This window comes from Ranitomeya variabilis, chromosome 3 (assembly GCF_051348905.1).
Source record: "Ranitomeya variabilis isolate aRanVar5 chromosome 3, aRanVar5.hap1, whole genome shotgun sequence".
Classification (NCBI taxonomy): Eukaryota; Metazoa; Chordata; class Amphibia; order Anura; family Dendrobatidae; genus Ranitomeya; species Ranitomeya variabilis.
The window spans coordinates 214,240,728-214,260,634 of record NC_135234.1 but is presented as its reverse complement, the minus strand read 5'-3'; the positions used below and the strand labels follow the sequence as shown (position 1 = coordinate 214,260,634).

At 42.6% G+C, this 19,907-nt stretch overlaps 2 protein-coding genes across 2 annotated transcripts in view; both read left to right on the top strand.

Moving 5' to 3' along the window:
* Positions 1-11,628, top strand: part of RAB7B (RAB7B, member RAS oncogene family) — a 45,565-nt gene extending 33,937 nt beyond the window's left edge. The window contains exon 6 of the mRNA XM_077295145.1: positions 10,635-11,628. Coding sequence (XP_077151260.1) covers positions 10,635-10,718 — 84 coding nt within the window. The 3' untranslated portion in view covers positions 10,719-11,628. The remainder of the gene's footprint in view (positions 1-10,634) is intronic.
* A 1,144-nt stretch (positions 11,629-12,772) lies between these two features.
* SLC26A9 (solute carrier family 26 member 9) overlaps positions 12,773-19,907 on the top strand; it is a 233,432-nt gene continuing 226,297 nt past the window's right edge. The window contains exon 1 of the mRNA XM_077295144.1: positions 12,773-12,803. The gene's annotated coding sequence lies outside the window, so the exon portion shown is untranslated. The remainder of the gene's footprint in view (positions 12,804-19,907) is intronic.

Genomic DNA, 19,907 nt, shown 5'->3' with positions numbered 1-19,907 from the left:
GCCGGTTGTGCGCCTCAGTAGGATGTTGCCTCGGTCTTACAGCACGACTCCTACTGGTATTCTCCTTCTTGCTTTGATCTCGTTTCTCACTCAGCACAATATATCTCGCTTCTGATCCTTTCTTAGGGCACCGCCGCTATGCTGAGCAGGCATGGTCCCGTGACGTTCTTTCTTGTTGCCACGCCTCTGTCAGGGTCCCAAACCTGACAGGGACCCTACCGAATCTTCCCCTGCAACACCCTCTGCCACAAGGTGTTGCCTGCTTCCAACCCAGTCAGCTTTCTGTCTAACTTCCTGCCTGACCCCCAGTTTACCCACACGGTGAGGAGTGGCCTAATAAATAGCACCCTTAGCTCCCCCTGGAGGCCCGGCTGTGAAATGTATTGGTGTATGTGATACCTGGTCAGATGAACTCCTTCAGTGCCATCAGACGTACCATAGCCCCCCTTAGCGGCGGAGCCACAGTACTGCAACGACCAGGACTCTGGGGCGCTGCACATGCACCCGTAAGTTAGGTGGGCTTTCATTGCTTCAGAAATAACAAACATGTGGACGCTTTATGTGGTTTAGGTACACTGTGGGGTACAGAAGGGAGGGGGGCATTTGGATTTGAGAATGCAGAACTTGCTGAATTTCTTTTGGCGAGCGAAGAGCCATTTCGCTTTTGTACTACCAGTAACGTGGAAGCCCCCTATATTTCCATTAACAGATGACAGACCTGAGTGAGGGCTTGCTTTTTTTTGTGGATTGAGTTGAAGCTTTTATTAGGAACATTTTACATAACGTTTTGGATCACAGTTATCCAGCGCTCTACACTGACCACTTACTTTGGGGTTCCACCTAAATCTCTGAGTAACGTGATTCAGATGAAACTCCCGAGGGATCCATTCACTATAATGAGGGAGCAGAGTTACTCTGGACTTCGTCTGGCCTCTGTTCAGCAGTGTCCTTCTTTTCAGAAGTGCACAAAACTGAGTCTGATGGCACTTTTATGCATGTCTAAAAAGACAGACACCACTGGATCACAGGTCCTATGGCGTCCACAGTACTTCCATCTGCCCCATTATAGGGAATCTTCCGCCAAAGGTTCTGTCTGAATAACATATTTAAGAGATTTACATGGAAACCCCAGTGTAAGCACTCAGCGCAGAGTGCAGGATAAATGTGCGCTAAGCCTTACTGCGAGCTTTGGGAGGCAGAATGAAAAAATCAACAGCAGGTGAAGATACGGTTTTATTTATTTTTTACGCTGTTCCTCGTGCAGTATAAGTGATTAGGCGACTTTATTCTTCGGGTCGGTGCGATTACAGCGATACCAGATTTATATCGGATTTTTATGTTTGGCAGCTGTCACACACTAAAAGACGCTTTTTATTGCAAAAAAATAGTTTTTGCATCACCATATTTTGAGAGCTATAATTTGACCCACAGAGTCATGTGATGGCTTGTATTTTGCGGGACGAGTTGATGTTTTTATTGGTACCAGTTTTGGGCACATGACATTTTTTTATCGCTTTTTATTCTGATTTTTAAGAGGAAAAATGAACAAAAGCCAGCAATTCAGAATTTTTTTTTGAGGGGGGTTCCATGTGTGGTAAAACAGTCTACCAACCTACCCGTGCCCTCCGCTCTGCTAATGACCTCAGGTTAGCATCCTCAATAATCAGAACCTCCCACTCCCGTCTCCAAGACTTTACACGTGCGGCGCCGATTCTTTGGAATGCACTACCTAGGTTAATACAATTAATCCCCAATCCCCACAGTTTTAAGCGTGCACTAAAAACTAATTTGTTCAGATTGGCCTACCGCCTCAACGCATTAACCTAATTATCCCTGTGTGGCCTATTAATAAAAAACAACAACATAATCACGTTCCTCCATCATGTTCTCATACACTTTATGCAGTTAATAGCCTCTGTGTCTGTACTGTTACATACTTAGGCAGTTAACTGGTTCATGCAGCTTTACATGAACACCCGAGCCTTACACTATGGCTGGTCCAAATAACTAAAGCAATTGTTACCATCCACCTCTTGTGTCTCCCCTTTTCCTCATAGATTGTAAGCTTGCGAGCAGCAGGGCCCTCATTCCTCCTGGTATCTGTTTTGAACTGTGATTTCTGTTATGCTGTAATGTCTATTGTCTGTATAAGTCCCCTCTATAAGTTGTAAAGCGCTGCGGAATATGTTGGCGCTATATAAATAAAATTATTATTATTATTATTATTATTATAAGGCAGTTTTATTCTTTGAGTCAGTACGATTACAGCGATACCCCACTTATATTTTTTTATGCTTTGGTGCTTTTACATAGCAAAAACTATTTTATAGACAAAATAATTATTTTTGCATTTCTTTATCCTGAGAGCTATAACTTTTTTATTGATTCGCTGATGGAGCTGTATGGCAGCTTGTTTTTTTGCGTGACAAGATGGCACTTTTAGCGGTACCATGATTATTTATATCAGTCTTATTGATCACGTTTCATTCCAGTTTTCATTCGGCGGTATGATGATAAAGCATTGTTTTATGCTTTGTTTTTTATTAATTTTTTATGGTGTTTACTAAAGGGCTTAACTACAGGTTGTTGCGGACGTGGCAATACTGAATATGTGTACTTTTATTGTTTAAATTTTTTTTCATTCAAATATTTATTTATATATACAATATCTTTTGATTTAAAAAAATAGATATTTCTATAATTATCTGAAAAAAAAAATATTTTTTACATTTTAGTCCCACTATGGGACTATCATTTTTTACTGGCTGATTTCATCAGCACTGACAGAGAAGCTTGCTGATCATGTGAAATGCCTGCAAGGGCCGTGGGGTACTTGGGCTGGGTCCGGTGGTCCTTAAAGGGGGTGGTCACGGTGACAGGGACCCGGTCCGTGGCCCTGGACGTCCAAGTTAAAGGTAAGGTCTTTAAAGGGGATGGTTTGTAAGAAAATAAAGAATGTTCGTGATGCCACCTGTGGTATTCGGTCAGGGATGACCGACGCTGCTAAAGGGGTCCACCGGGGATAATGGTACTGCAGCAAGGATGGCATGGCTTCCCACAGGTGTAGCTTAGACCCCGGGGCTCCTGGTATAGTGGATAAAGATGACAAATGGTGTAATGCCAGAAAGAATTGGAGGATACAATGTTGCAGTCTTTTTACCTTTTACTGATGTAGTTCAGGTACCCCGATTACAGGCGATCTTTGGAATCCGGGCAGCCTGGAAGTGGTTTGGAATCCCCTTAGCCAGGTGGGGTTGGGAGCTTTCCTTACTGCGCTGTAGTGTGCATCCTTTGCTGCCTGAGGCTTCACACAAGGTCCTCTCTATCTGTCCTATATGTAGGACAGTACCCGCATGGCAGGCAACGCCAGACTTTTACAGATGTCCCTACTTGCGGCGACTCCGAGCTCTATATACTGCTGTGCCTTCGGGTGTAGTTGTGGACAAGCAACTTGAAATCTCCTGCTCTCCAGTTTCTGCTGTGTGGAATAAGGTCCCATACAGCCTTGGACTCCCGGTGTCCGGTTCCTGCGCTTCAGCGTGGAGGGAGCTCAGTAGCAGCTCCCCTCCAGCTCCTCACTTCTCCTTTGCTCCTTCTCCCCTCACACTCTCAACAGACTCACTACTGACTGACTCACTGACAGACTAACAGACTAACTCCTCCCCCAGCCAGAATATATATAGGGAAGCTCCCCTGAAACCGGGTCTAGAACTCCCCCTTCTGGCCTGGAGTCAGAAAGTGTTGAATGTACGTGTTACCTGTTAAAGGGATCCTCCTCGTTTCCAGGCATGGCATCACCCTCCCCGTGAGGAATGCAATACCACTGTTGTACCCAGACTCCTGGGGTGCCACACATGCGCTGCGCACGATCAGCATGTTTCCTAGCTCTAGTGACTCAGATGTCGTCATGATGACATCAGGTCACCATGGCAACGATCAGGACCCTGCATCACGCTGCGGGGTCTCCAATCCAAATGCAGAGGGGCTGTCAGCCCTCTGCTGGCTCCCAGAATGTTGCAATCTCGTTCAATAGCAGCATTTCGGGGGTTAAAGTGCCATGAGCGGTGTGTGACCGCTACTGGCACTTACTGTCGGGTGTCAGCTGTCAGAATGAGCTGACACTCGGTGGCGATCGCCCGCACACCACCCGTGTGTGCAGGCGATCGCGTAGATGTAATAATCCGTCCCTGGTCAGATAGACCAAGGTCACATGGACGGATTATTAAGTCTAATGTCAGAAAGGGGTTAAAGAAAGGATTGTACAGCAATTTTAGCACATATTTTCAATAATAATGTAAAACCCCAGAGTTGGGTTTTACTATAACTTTGTGTAATATTATTCATAATATGCAAGTATTGCACTGTGCCTTGTAGGGGTTTATATTGTTGTCATTGTCTATTACACTGGTTAGGGAAGGAAATAGTTAAATCTCACTAAGCTAGGTTTGAAGGAGAATAGCTTGGTGGGTGGAGTTAGGTGCACTAAAAGTTTCAGCAATTATAATTTTAGTCAGACTTCAGTTGAGAATCCAAGAGTACAGTATAGCACAAGGACAGCTCAAGTAAAGCATGTGAGTCCGTTATGGAAGCATTTTACGCTTCTACTACTGGGGTTGGAGGAATGCCTTGACCCTCAAGTGTACACAGTTTAAAGAGGGATTCGCTGGCTTCAGACCTGAGAACAGAGGGTATATATGAGTTATACATACCCCTGGCCATTGAGCCCGGCCTCCCTCTCCATATACTTGTATGGAGCGAGGCCGTGCCCTTTAGTCGAACATGAACACTGGCCGTCTGCGTCACTGGCTTTATACAAGTGTATGGAGTGAGGCCGCGGGTATGTACAGTATAACTCATACATACCCTCCTCCGTTTCCGGGTTCTGGAACTGGCTGAAGTGTGTGCTGAGCAGTACACCCTATTATTGTGATTAAAGTGAGGTTTGAAAGACCCGTGACAGGTGGAAATATATGACTTGTCGCTCTATATTTTTCTGACCTGCACTTTAGTGAAATATTGTACTGTAAATAAATCTTTTAATCTTTCAAGCAATCTTTTTAAAAATTCTCAATGTGGCTGATTTCCTGCAATTTGACTTAATTTCGATTCTCCTGTTCAGCCTGCACCTCTATCTACCTAAGGGCTCATACTCACTTGCGAGAAATACGGACGAGTGCAATCCGATAAAAAATCGGATTGCACTCGGACCAATGTTATTCAATGGGTGACATCTCATCTGCGATTTTTTTATCAGCTGAAATTGGACTGAGAAAAAAACGGAGCATGCTGCAATATGCTGCGTATCTCGGACGAGACTCACCAATGCAAATCAATGGATGCGAGAAAAAAAACGCGCAGCACACGCAGCATGCGAGTGCTGTCTGTATTTTTACGCACCGGTGTCCTTTGAAAAGCCAGTAATTCATACGTCGCTACTGTAAAAATTACACTGACAGGTTATAATAGAAAAGATAGAAAAGATATATATACATAGAATACAAACATATATATTTATATATATATATATATATATATATATATATATATATATACACACACACATGTCAGTGACACACACACACACACATATATATATATGTATTTATATTACATAGATAGAGAGATGGAAGAAAAGCCGGTAATTCATTTGACAGCTTCTGTAAAATCACTGCAGGAGCCGACAGGATAGAAGAGATGGATTACATACAGTAAATACATATAGAATAGGTAGATATATAGATGTCAGTGACAAATACAATTAGTACAGTGTGTGTGCAAATTACTGGATATGTATTTAATTAATAAAAGATTATTAGTAGCCTAGGAAGGGACCATGGATATTGCACCCCCTGGATAAAAGCATCAGCACTCAGCCACCCCAGAAAAGGCGCATTTGTAAGATGCCCAAATTCTGGCACTTAGCCTCGCTCTTCCCACTTGCCCTGTAGCGGTGGCAAGTGGGGTAATAGTTGTGGTGTTGATGTCACCTTTGTATTGAAAGGTGACATCAAGCCCGGCTTGGTAATGGAGAGGTGTCAAGGCGCTGTGAGGGAGCACAGCTTCAGTGACCGCACCGCTAGTCACTGAAGCTGCCGCTCGCAGCCATGCTGAACTGAGATGACCTCTGGAGCGTGGGAAAATGCCAGTTCATTTTCCCACGCTCAAGAGTTCACCGCCGGTCAAGCTGTGAGTCAGCGCAGCATCAGTGAAGTTAGCGCTAGTCACTGATGCTGCCACCGGCAGCTTCTCATTCATTCATCAGTGGTTTACAGCCGAGGCGGTCGCATTAGCACCGCTCCCGGTTGTAAACTGTATATCCCCTAAATATGGATTACGGCATGGGACTGAACGCCGGATAGGTATGGTAGATTTAGAAAATAGGAGAACTTGAGTCTTCATATATTAAAGAATAGCATTTATTGGTACAAAAACATAAAATAAATACTCAATACAATTTCTATAAATATTACATTTGTATGGATAAAAGTGTGATCCTGAAAGGTGAAAATATTGAGTAGCCGCTAACCTGGACCCAAATGGTGCAGCACCAGATACAATGTCCAAGTGGACATGTATATATAGCCCTATGATAGTAACAAGGAAAGTTCATATGCCATTAACCCACATATAGTGAGGCAAAAAAAGTAAGGCAATCCCAGTCAAAACATATGGCTAAGATAGGCTATGAGAGCCACAAAATAGACCATGCTGAAGCGCTGCACCAAAAACATATAAAGCATAAGATAAGTCAAGGGTTAATTACCTATAGTAATAGTCTCTCCGGTCCAGTCCACGGGGCGACCACTCACCCCGATGCGCGTTTCGCGAGCGTAACTGTCGCTTCCTCAAGGGGGCGTGGTCTCAATTAGATAAACATCGGCATTAAATACATGGTCGTTCCGGTCACATGACCGAAAACAGACCAATTGCATATTTTGCCTTCGCGCATGCGCAGACGTCACTCCCAGGTCCTGTAGCACAAACTCCACACCGCCAATGCACAAGCCAGGAGCAGCAGCTGGCGCCTAGCCGCATGACACCTGACAGGGACAGAGCACTATGGCGAGGGCACAGGAACCTAGGATATGGCGAATACGCAAACGGAAAAACAATAACAAAGTGAGTGAAAACAACAATGGCAATAGAAATAAAAAAGTGATGAAAAAGTGATCAATTGTATATATAATACTTTAGGGAGACATGTGAAAAATACAATGTGCACATGTATCACAAATTACAAATATATATAAGCAAGTGATAAAAAAAAGTTAACAATTATATATATAACTAGATGGTGGCCCGATTCTAACGCATCGGGCATTCTAGCGTATGTATGTATGTATAGAGCAGCCACATAGTATATAGCACAGGCCACATAGTATATAGGAGCCATGTAGTATATAGCAGACACGCAGTCTATAACAGCCACGTAGTATGTAACACAGCCCACGCAATATATAACAGCCCACGCAGTATATAACAGCCCACGCAGAATATAACAGCCCACGCAGTATATAACACAGCCCACGTACTGTAGTATATAACACTGCCCACGTAGTATATAGCAGCCACGCAGTATATAACACAGCCCACGTAATATATAACACAGCCCAAGTAATTTATAGTACAGCCCATGCAGTATATAACACAGGCCACATAGTATATAACACAGCCCACGTAGTATATAGCAGTCACGCAGTATATAACAGCCCACGCAGAATATAACAGCCCACGCAGTATATAACACAGCCCATGCAGTATATAACACAGGCCACATAGTATATAACACAGCCCACGTAGTATATAGCAGCCACGCAGTATATAACACAGCCCACATAGTATATAGCAGTGTGGGCACCATATCCCTGTTTAAAAAAAATAATTAAAATAAAAAATAGTTATATACTCACTCGCCGTTGTCCAGCGATGCTGTCCCTATGCGCGCTGCTGCCGCCAGCTTCCGTTCCCAGAGATGCATTGCGAAATTACCCAGATGACTTAGCGGTCTCGCGAGACGCGGGATTTCTGGGACAGACAGACAGACAGAAGTACCCTTTAGACAATTATATAGTAGATACTTTAAGAAAACATGTCAAAAATACAGTGCGCACATATATCACTCGATTACAAATATGTATAAGCAATGTCATATACACTAATCCATTATACAATAATGAATAATATTACAATGTGTGGTGAAACATCCAAAATACCTCATATATGAAATAGAAAAAAATATAGAAAATGGAAAATAAAATAAAAAAATAACAAAAAAAATTAATAAATAATATGTGAGTTGGTGTAATAAAGTAAATTGAAAAATGAATAATAGGCACATTATTCCATTAAATTGTCCATAATTAGTAAACATTTATATAAAATATCAAGGTGTAGTTCTTGAAGAAAATGGCAATCACTTGAAAAGAATAAAGATGAATGTTCACCAGACGTCATCATAGTTGACTATACAGATCACATCAGACCAATGTAAAACTAAAAAATGGCAAAAAAAACGCAATTAAAAACAAATAAAAAATATACAATTAAAAGGGAGATCAACTAACAAGAGGTGATATATCTGAAGAAAGAAGAGCTCAACCAATACAGTCCGGATATGAGCTACTTTAAATCTATAAAAAGGATGAATAGCCTGTGGCTTCATTTAACCCATCGGGCACCATAGTGCCCAAGGTAAAGATCCACCTGCGTTCTTTTGTGCTAGAAGGCGTTTAATATCGCCTCCCCTTATCCCACATTGCACATGCTCAATACCCCTCACGGAGAGAAATTTGGGATTACAATTGTGAAACAACCAAAAATGACGGGCAAGGTTTTTAAATGTGAAATCTCAATTTCTGATTCTGCGGCCATAATGTCCCGGACACGTTCATGTGTACGAGTGCCAAGACTCCTCGAGGTCAGACCAATATATATCTTTGGACAGTTACATTTTGCATAGTAAATGACCTGTGTTGTCTTACAAGTTATATGTTTTCTAATGGTAAATTGTTTTTTTCCATCTGCTGATTCAAAATTTGTGGAACGGGTAATGTTCTTACACGCGATACAATTCCCGCAAGAAAAACAACCTTTAACAGGTTCACTTGAACCAAAATAGGCACCTCTGTGGTCTATGGCCGGGACATAATGGCTGCTTATCAATAAATCCCCAAAATTTTTACTACGTCTCGAGGTCATAAGAGGAAAATCAGTGAGACATTTAGCAAGTGTCACATCAATTTTGAGCACATTCCAGTGTTTTTGAATGCAGGCTCTCATCTCCGCCCACTGTCCATAATATGTTGATATTTAGCGGATTTTATTTTCCATTTTATTCTTAAAATTCTTTAATCTTAGGGCGCAGTAAATCCTCACGAGCACAAGATTTGGCTCGATTGATTGAAGGTATGGTAGATTGTTGGTTTGTTATTTTTTTATTTATTTCAGGAGATCCAGGGCGTCGCATGGATTAGCAGTAACAATCAATAAAATGGTCAAACTGTGTTTAGTGTTCTATTTCATTAAAAGACTTTATTCCAGCTGTGTCTTTATTTAACCCTTTACCAACTATAAGGGTTAGTAATGGATAGGTGTCTTATTAACACCTCTCCATTACGAAGCTGGCTTGATGTCACCTTACAATACAAAGGTGGCATCAACCTCCAACTATTACCCCATATGCCAACACTACAGGGCAGTGGGAGGAGCGAGGCTAAGATGCGCATCTCTAAGATGCGCCTTTTCTGGAGTGGCTGGGGCAGATGTTTTTAGCCAGGTGGGGGCAATAACCATGGTCCTTTCCTAGGCTATTAATATCTGCCCTCAGTCACTGGCTTTCCTTCTCTGGATCAGAAAATTGAACGGGAGCCCACGCCATTTTTTTCCCCGAAAAGAATATTTTATTAAATACATACATGTCCCTTAATTTGCACACACACTATACTAATTGTATTGATCACACACATCTATAGATCTAACTATTCTGCATGGATTTACTGTATGTAAACCATGTCTCCTATCCTGTCGACTCCTGCATTGATTTTACAGAAGCCCATTCTAACTATTCTATTCAAACCTGTCAGTGTGATTTTAATGTACACTGCACATTAATTACCTGCTTTTCTTCTATCTATCTATCTATTATATATATATATATATATATATATATATGTGTGTGTGTTTTGACTAATACATAAATGACATACAGAACTGGTGTATGTAAAAGCTCATGTTAAAATCACATTGCAATCGGATAGCAATCGCAATGCACTCGGATGTAAATCGGATGCTAGGTGTGAAAATCGCATTGTACTCGCATGACACTCGCATAGCACTAGTTCGTTTTTTCAGTCCCGAAATTGGATCTTTTTTTTCTCACATATGGGTATGAGCCCTAACACTGAAGGCGCACCTTATATCTCTCTACCACTGACCGTGTGACAGTAGAACAGGACCCGGCCTATGCCCAGTGTACTGGAGGGTTCCCCATGCGCTCCGGGTGCACAATGACACCAGCCTCATCAGGTCTAAGAGAGCTATTTCAAACTTAATATTGTTGTTGGGAGTGTAAAATCATAAACATTTCCTCTTCATTTTTTTATCTGCTTATATTTGTATGTTTTTTATTTTCACAGTACCAGGAGTGTCGAGAAAGTCATCTTACTGATTCTATCAAATTAACTCCAATGAAACACTCCGTGGGGGATTCCTGCTGTTGATGAAATCTTCACGTTATATTATTATATTGGCTCCTAGTTACTTCTATGTGAATGGACAGATGATGAAATACAGTCAAATGATTAAGGCCATGTGTGATGTGAGCAGATAACCTGGTGCCTCGGTAATCTATGTAGACTCAAGGCCGAAGCTGGGGCTAAAAATCAGCCCTGACATACAAAGCCCACCAGGCAACATATACATCTGCCCCCCATCTAGCAAACAATACATCTCACAGCTCAAGGTTCTACGACAAGGTTCTGCAAGTTTTGCTTTGCTTTGTCATGACCTTCACCACTCCTTTAGAGGGTTTGTCCAGGATAAAATCTTATTTCCCACAGATTTGCATACACCGGAAATGACAAAACCATCAAACTCACCCTCCCTTAGTTTTTGTTCTCAGACTGCAGTTGTGATATTACGACTATATTTCACAGGACCACTGAGCCCAGAGAGAGTTCACATGTATTGTAGTTATGATGTCATAAAAGAACAGGGTAGTGGTAGGAGCTGGCTTGGGAGCACAGGTGGGTGAGTATGGCTCTGGGTTTATTATTTTTATGTAGTGGGCAGTTTGGTGGCCAAGCCTTCCAGAGCTGGGGTCCTAGGTTCAAATCCCACCAAGGAAAACATCTACAAGGAGATTGTATGTTCTCCCTGTGTTTTTGTGCGTTTCTTCCAGGCTCACTGGTTCATCCCACACTCCAAAGACATACTGATAGGGAACCTAAATTGTGAGCCCCAATGAGGACAGTGATGACAAAGTCTATTAAAGGCTGCGGAAATAACGGTACTATATAAACAAGTAAAATAAATATAGTCCAGTCTACGCAATAAAAAAATGTATCCCTGGAAGAATCGAACCTCAGCAAATAAAACAAAGTAAAAATGCCATGAAAAATACCAAAAAAATGTGTTGTTTTTTTTAGGTGGCAGCAACCCTTTAAGTTGATACTATGTGACAATTTTGGCTATGGCACTCATTGCACATACAAAGATTGCATTATCCTGCAGCTACTTCACACTGTGCTGTAAGTGATCGCTGTAAAGCAGGTTGCAAGAATCCAAATGATTTTGACTTTTACTTTTATATTTCATGCGACCATATTAACTAACATTACAGTTCATTAACACATGAGGTGTGTCATAGCCAAAGTTGTTAAGTAGACTCAGCCTAATATTATGTGCCCTCCTACAGCATAAACCCAACAATGCAACTCATAAGCGGCATTATACTATGAACAAATCACTGTAATACATAAAAATGGGCATTTTCAGGGGCAGATTTAAGTGTAGCCAGGGATCTGGGCAGTTTAGGGTGCATGGGACCCCCAACACATGTTAATTTTGTGAGGTCATGTGATAGGCAGCGTGATGAAAACACAGGTGCTCTGATGCACATCTTTAGATGTAGAAGCCAATTTTTTTCCCTTACATACAGCGTTAAACATAATAATAGAGGATACTATGTAATAAGGGACGGCACTGTACATAACAAGATTGGATGCTATGGAAGAAAGGAAAATTTGTTCCCTTACATACAGCGCTGAACATAACAAGGGAAGACCCTATATACTAGGGGACGGCGTTTTACATAATAAGGGAGTTTCCTTTGCAAACAAAAGTATTACTCCAGTCATCGCTCTGCAAATAATGCTGCATTTGCACTGAAAGATAATCCTTGAAGAAGTGTTCTTATGATACATTCTTTCAGTGTGAATAGGTGCATACAAGGAGCAGCTACCTCCATATATAATATACAAAAAAAGGTTGCACTCTATTGTGCCAAAGCATGTCAAATATGAAATACATGAAATATGAATAGCAAAATGGCTTTTTGAACACTAGGAACATTTTTTGTATATTATATATGTAGGTAGCTGCTCCTGGTATGCACCTATTCACACTAGTTTGGATGTGCCAGTCGTTTTTCTGTCATTTCTATGTTAGCTTACTGACTGAGCACTCCTCCCTTCACCATGTGGTTTTTAATTACATCTAGTCACACTTGGTTCCGGCCAACCCATATGTAGGCTTTGCTGAGAGAGGTGTCCATATTCACCCAAGCATACAGACATTAGCCTTCGGTAAGTGTTCACATTTGGACAGGGAGGTCAGGTACCCATCAGTTTAATGAGACCATCTTGACGATGGTTGATGGGCTCACACTATTTGGCCAAATTCTGTGCTAAGCGTCTCAAAAAATTTTCCTAATGTTCAAAAAACCATTTTGCTATTCCTATTTCATGTATTTCATATTTGACGTGTTTTGGCATGATAGAGTGCAACCTTTTTTTGTATATTCTTTCAGTGTGAACATGCTGCTGATCACCTGTTGAATAGGCAAAACGCCTGTTCATCAGGTGAAATGATTTTTTGTGCAGCACAAAAGATCATCGTCCTCTGTAAACAGGACTCGCACTGCCGGGAACAATGATCATGGTTTACCGATCAGTAGTCGTTTTGTGCCACTGACGTCATACAGAAGGTGACGGGCTGCAGCTACGCTCCATCTCTGTATTGCCAGCAGAGGAGAAACGGGAACCCTCCCTGCAGGCGAAAAACACTGCCAATTGTAGCACAAAAGAATTATAATGAGGGCAATCAGGCCATGGGCCCTGGGCTGTAGCCCAGATTGCCCTGGTGATAATCCGCCTATGGACATTTTATGTATGTTTGCTGGTCAGCTGTTATGTAATAACCTATTTACAGGCAGACCATGCTTCATATACTCACTGAATGATCTGTAGTAGATCATTCAGTGCATATTGATTATCATTGCAAACCAATTGATCAGTTCACTCAACGATCCAATGTTTTGGTCATTTATCGTTTTTTTGGCAGCCCGTGTACTTAGCATTATAGGGAAATGAGCATTCCTAGGAATGGAGGATGGACTGGGACTATTATTCAGTCCTGGCATTTGAAAGGCCCATGCCGGCTCCATCCTATTCCCCAGATTGGGATCCCTATTACTTAAAGGGAACCTGTCACCTGAATTTGGCGGGACCGGTTTTCGGTCATATGGGCGGGGTTTTCGGGTGTTTGATTCACCCTTTCCTTACCCGCTGGCTGCATGCTGGCCACAATATTGGATTGAAGTTCATTCTCTGTCCTCCGTAGTACACGCCTGTGCAAGGCAATCTTGCCTTGAGCACGCGCAGTATGCTTTGCCAACTGCGGGCAAAGCCGAAAAGCATTAGTGCGCATGTGCTGGCGCACTATGTCCCGGAACACAGCAAAATACTTCCGGGACATAGAATCCCAGAGAAAGTGACGGTAGTTTAGTACATTAATACACTCACAATACACACCATACAGGTGTTTAATAAAAAAAAATTGTAAATGAGACTTCTTGTTATAACCACCATACAGTGATCATATAATGGTAATATCAGTCCTAAACCAGTGCTTTTTCATTCAGCCCAGACCGCCATGACCTCTTCTTCCATCCATAACTCATCCCGGCAAAATGTAACATCTATGGTTTCCTGCTTTTCCAGCCCCCTCCTCACATTCCACCACTTTTTCACAAACCATATAGCACTATAACCTAGACAGTAATAATGCTCTTTCTGTAATAGTATCCTCTTTTTGTGCCCCACAAAATAACAGTGCCCCCTCTGTACCCCTACTTTGTAATAATGCTCCCTCTGTACTTCCTCATAGTAGCTCTCCTGTGCCTCCTTTACGTTATACAGCATCCTGTAGAAATAATGCCACCTTGTGCATCCTTATAATGATAATCCTCCTTGATAATGACCACATACTTCCTAATGATAATACAAACTCTCCGGGAAATTACAATAATAATAATCATGATATTAATAATAGTACCTTCCCCATTGTGCCTCCTTATAAAAATCCCCTCCCCTACTGTGCTTCCTCATTATAATGCTTCTGAGCAGGGATTTATATACAAGACCCCTTTGCAAAAGTCACGTCACAACAACACATAGATGCAGTCTCAGAAAGCCATATCGCCACACTTCTAGGAAATGGAGAGGGATGTGTGTTGCTGGACTTACACAGTTTCCCTATACATAATGATGTTCCCTCATTCTACCATCTACTAGAATGATGGCCCCACAAACCTCACACAATAGGAAGGGCACTCCAGCCCCTCACACATTGTTATTGTCACCGCAGAGCATGATGGCCCCACAAACCTCACACAATAAGAAGGCTTCTCGAGCCCCTCACACATTACAATTGTCACCGCAACCCCACACACTATGATTGCCACCACTGACCCCTACATAATATAATCTTCACCATATATCCACACACAGTATGATAGTCCCTCCACAGCATGATGGTATCCACAGCTCCACACACATTATGATGGTTTACACATAGTCCCCAACACAGTATAATAGTTACCCAACAGCCATTCACATAGTATGACGGTTCCCCACAGGTCCAATACAGTATTATGCTACACCCACATATTATGGTAATAGTCACCACAGCCCCCCACACAAGATGATGGTCACACCACAGTCCCCCACACAGTATCATGGTCACCACAGGGCCCTACACAGTATTATGGTTCCCCCACATTGCCCAACATGGTATGATGGTCCCCCAACAAAGAATTATGCTACCCCACAGCCCCAATACCGTATGATGGTTTCCCCACAGCTCCAATACAGTGTGTGGGCCCACCCACAGTCCCCTATATAATATCATAGTCCCCCACATCCCCAATACGTCATGATCGTCCCCCACAGCCTTCCATATAGTAAGATGGTCCCTCACAGCACCATATAGTATGAGGGTCCCCTCCACAGCCTTGCATATAGCATGATAATCCACCTCACAGCCCCAAATCAGTACTATGGTTCACCATAGCCATCAAATAGAATGAGGGCCTCCCTCACAACACAATACAATATGGTGGTCCCCCTCACAGCCCCATTAAAGTATGATGGTCCCCTAAAGCCTCCATATAGTATGATGAACCCCTTCACAGATCCCATATAGTATGAACCCCTTTACAGCCCCCATACAGTATAATGGTCCCCCTTGCTGCCCCAATACTGTAGATGGTCCCCCCACAGTCCCAACAATGCATGATGGCCTCCCACAGTATTATGGGCACCACAACTCACAAAAAAATGACAACTTTATATTCACCTAAGGGGCTGAAGAAATCGATTTACTTTAGGATGGGATTGTATAAAGGGTGCTAAAAGGAGTGATGTACTAAAGGAGGGGGCTGTACAAAGGAGGCAGAAACAAGCAATGTATTAAAGGATGGGCCTTTATATAAAGGGGCTCAAAGGAGTGATGTTGTGCAGGACGGAGCTTTATGCATTGTCTGGGAGTAGAGGTGCTATGCATTCTGGAGCTGTATGTAGAGAGTGCGAAGAGGGATGATTTTCCAAATGATGGTACAGTATATAGAGAGGGTAAGATGAGTGATGCTTTTCAGATGGGGCAGTATATACAGAGGCTGAGAGTAGTGATGTGCTACAGTATGAGGCTTTATCTAGAGGGGCTGAAAAGAGTGATGTACTATTTGATAGGGATATACAGTAAATAAAGGGGATGATAGGAGTGGTGTAATAAAGGATGGGGCTGTATATATAGGGGCTGAGAGGAGTGTTTCACTGTAGGATGGTAATTCACAGTATACACATGGGCTGTGAGAAGTTATATTCTGCATGATGGGGCTGTATATAGAAGAGGCCGAGAGGAGTGATGTTCTGCAGGAGGGGGCTGTATAAAGGGGAGAGATGATTATGTACTGTGGGATGGGACTGTGCATAGAGTGGCTGAGAGAACTGATGTACAGCAGGATAGGGCTGTATATAAAGGGGTTGAGAGAAGTAATATTCTGCAGGAAGGAGCTGTTTGCGGGGCCTGAGAGCTGTGATGCTATGCAGTAAGGAGCTGTATATAAAGATGGGTGAGAGAAATTATTTATCTGCAGGATGGTAGTGTACATAGAGAGGCTGGGAGAACTGACATTGTTCATATATATATATATATATATATATATATATATATATATATATATATATATATATTTACTGTGTATATACAGTATCTATTAGCTGAAAAGAGCAATAAACTGCATGATAGTAATGCATATACAGGGGCTGAGGATAGTGATTTCCTGCAGGATGGGTCTGTATATACGGTATACGGTATGTTTTCAGAGGAGCAATGTAATGCAGGATGGAATTATATATAAAGGGGCTGAGAGGAGTGATATACTACTGGAGGCATATAGTATGAACCCCTTTACAGCCCCCATACAGTATAATGGTCCCCCTTGCTGCCCAAATACTGTAGATGGTCCTCCCACAGTCCCAACAATGCATGATAGCCTCCCACAGTATTATGGGGACCACAACTCACAAAAAAAGACAACTTTATATTCACCTAATCCAGCCTCCATTGTAACTGCTACTTCCTATGCTATCATCTCTTCAACAAATAGGAGAACCAGGAGCCAGAAGTACAAATATATGAAAAACTTTTATTAATAAACAATTTAAAAACAGGACATAGGTACTAGTGCCAAGCATCCCACAACAATACATGGAAGGTGGGAGAAAAAAAGCCCTAAACCAATTCACCCCAATGCTATGCACAGTGGAAATACTGGCAATGTTAGACAATTGGCCCCAGATAGTGACCCCTGTAAAAGAGGTCCCACATGGCGATATTAACAATATGCATTGTATAGCAAAGAGTATTCATAGCATGGAAAATACATGGCATAAAAAGTAGAGTGACCGTGTCAGTGACCGGCAGGAGAGTCTAAGGCACGTGCACCAGTACATCTAATTAGCTTGCCCAAGACACAGCCGCAATGAATATTGGCGTCATGCTTACCCATGCAGAGGGGGGAGAAAAGGAGAAGGGGTCCACCGGTGGGACCCCTTCTCCTTTTCTCCCCCCTCTGCATGGGTAAGCATGACGCCAATATTCATTGCGGCTGTGTCTTGGGCAAGCTAATTAGATGTACTGGTGCACGTGCCTTAGACTCTCCTGCCGGTCACTGACACGGTCACTCTACTTTTTATGCCATGTATTTTCCATGCTATGAATACTCTTTGCTATACAATGCATATTGTTAATATCGCCATGTGGGACCTCTTTTACAGGGGTCACTATCTGGGGCCAATTGTCTAACATTGCCAGTATTTCCACTGTGCATAGCATTGGGGTGAATTGGTTTAGGGCTTTTTTTCTCCCACCTTCCATGTATTGTTGTGGGATGCTTGGCACTAGTACCTATGTCCTGTTTTTAAATTGTTTATTAATAAAAGTTTTTCATATATTTGTACTTCTGGCTCCTGGTTCTCCTATTTGTTGATATTTATGTTTGGAGCGATGAACTTCAGTACCCGGGTTATTACCTTATATTAGTACTAGTACTCTGTCCCGGGTCTGTCTGTCATGTATTCGGATTCTCTGCTATTGCTATCATCTCTTGCAGTGTCTTACATACCACAAGCAAAGCACATGACATTAGGTATTCATGATGCCTGTGAGTTTCGCTTAAATTAACCAATAACCTTAATTACTAGTATCTAATTTTTACCCGCCCTGTTGTGGCCCCTGTTCCAATAATTACACATAAAACGTTCGTTTGGATAAATTTGGCCACAGCAGCCATCTTTTATTAACATTTAAACATAACAGTTATTTAACATTGAAAACCCCAGGGAAGGCGGTCCTCGAAGCCCCAAGAGCCAACCGACTCGCATCAAATCTCTCTAATTTGGCCTCCAGGTCGTGTCCCTGCCCCCAGCCGTACCAGCTCAGAGACGCTTGAAGACTCGCCCGGCCAATATCCACCAAAATCCCACGTCCCCAGTCTTCTCGACTGTATAACCCTTAATTCTGTAAGCCACACCAGGGGGAGTCCAGGATCTCACACATCCCCCCCCCTCCAAACCGCCATTTTTTATCACCACCAACTTCGAGGACCTCTTTCCCCCCCCCGCCACCAACACCAATGTCCTGACACCTCAGACATTTGTGTCCCGCCACACCAACAGCCCTTTTTCGATACTCTCCTGCACCGCAAGACACCATAAGTCCAAACCAATAGCATTCAAATGCACTCCATCTTTTCTCCAATATTCGCCCGTCCCTGACTCCAGATCCAAATGACGAATCACAAGAGCCCCATTCCGTACCATGAAACGTGAAATTGCTCTATTCACCTTTATCCTGGCCCTGTTAATACCCTGCACTGACCGAGCTCCGAACCAAACTTTCCTAGGAACAATATCCGACCAGATTAATAATAAACGCGGGAACATGGCCCATAATCTTAAAACATCAAATTTGATGTCGCTGGTCAGTTCTCTACAAGGGCGTTTACCGAGGTCGTTGCCCCCCAAATGAAGTACTAATAAATCCGGCACCCTGTCTAAATGCACAAACTTATGAAATTCCGGCAAGAGCTGCTTCCAGTACATTCCCCGTTTTCCAATCCAACGTAGGGTCGCTGATGACTTCTCCACGCCGAGCTGTCTCCCTTGAGGGCGAACATCTGCTCGCACTGCTGCCCAAAATACAAATGAGTGGCCCATAATCCATACCAGTAACGGCCTTTTTTCTGAAAAAGAAAAATAACAAACCAAAAACATAGTAATCGTAAAGCACGACCCTAATAAATCTACAACCAACTCTAAAATCCCCTTTTAGACCAAGGACGGACGAATATAAGACTTGAACCTTGCGGATTCCCAACGACCGATCCTCCGCACCACGTCCTCTCCTAAACCTCTTCTAGCCGCTTCCGTCGCTGCTCCTATTCTAAATGAGTGACCGGAAAACTTCTCTGTTGAAATACCTCCTTGCGTCAAACAGCGCTTAAATATAGTGATAAACTGATACCGAGATAAAAACGATCCATTGTCATGTAACAACAGTGGCTCATCAACCCAAACCTTCCCCTCTGAAAATTCCCGAAAACATAATACCGGGCACAATGGGGAACCCGGTACTTCAAATAGCTCAATTTTACACCCTTTTCCAGCCAAATCAGTTTTGGATTGACGCAGCCAAATAACCAACTTATCCCCGTGTAAGACTACATCCTGACCTTGTAATCCCCCTTTTTTATTCTTAGCTGGGCTGACCAACTCACCCAAACGAAACGCCCCAAAGAATGCCAAAGCAAATGCCAACTTAAACAAAACCACTTCCGGCTGAGAAGC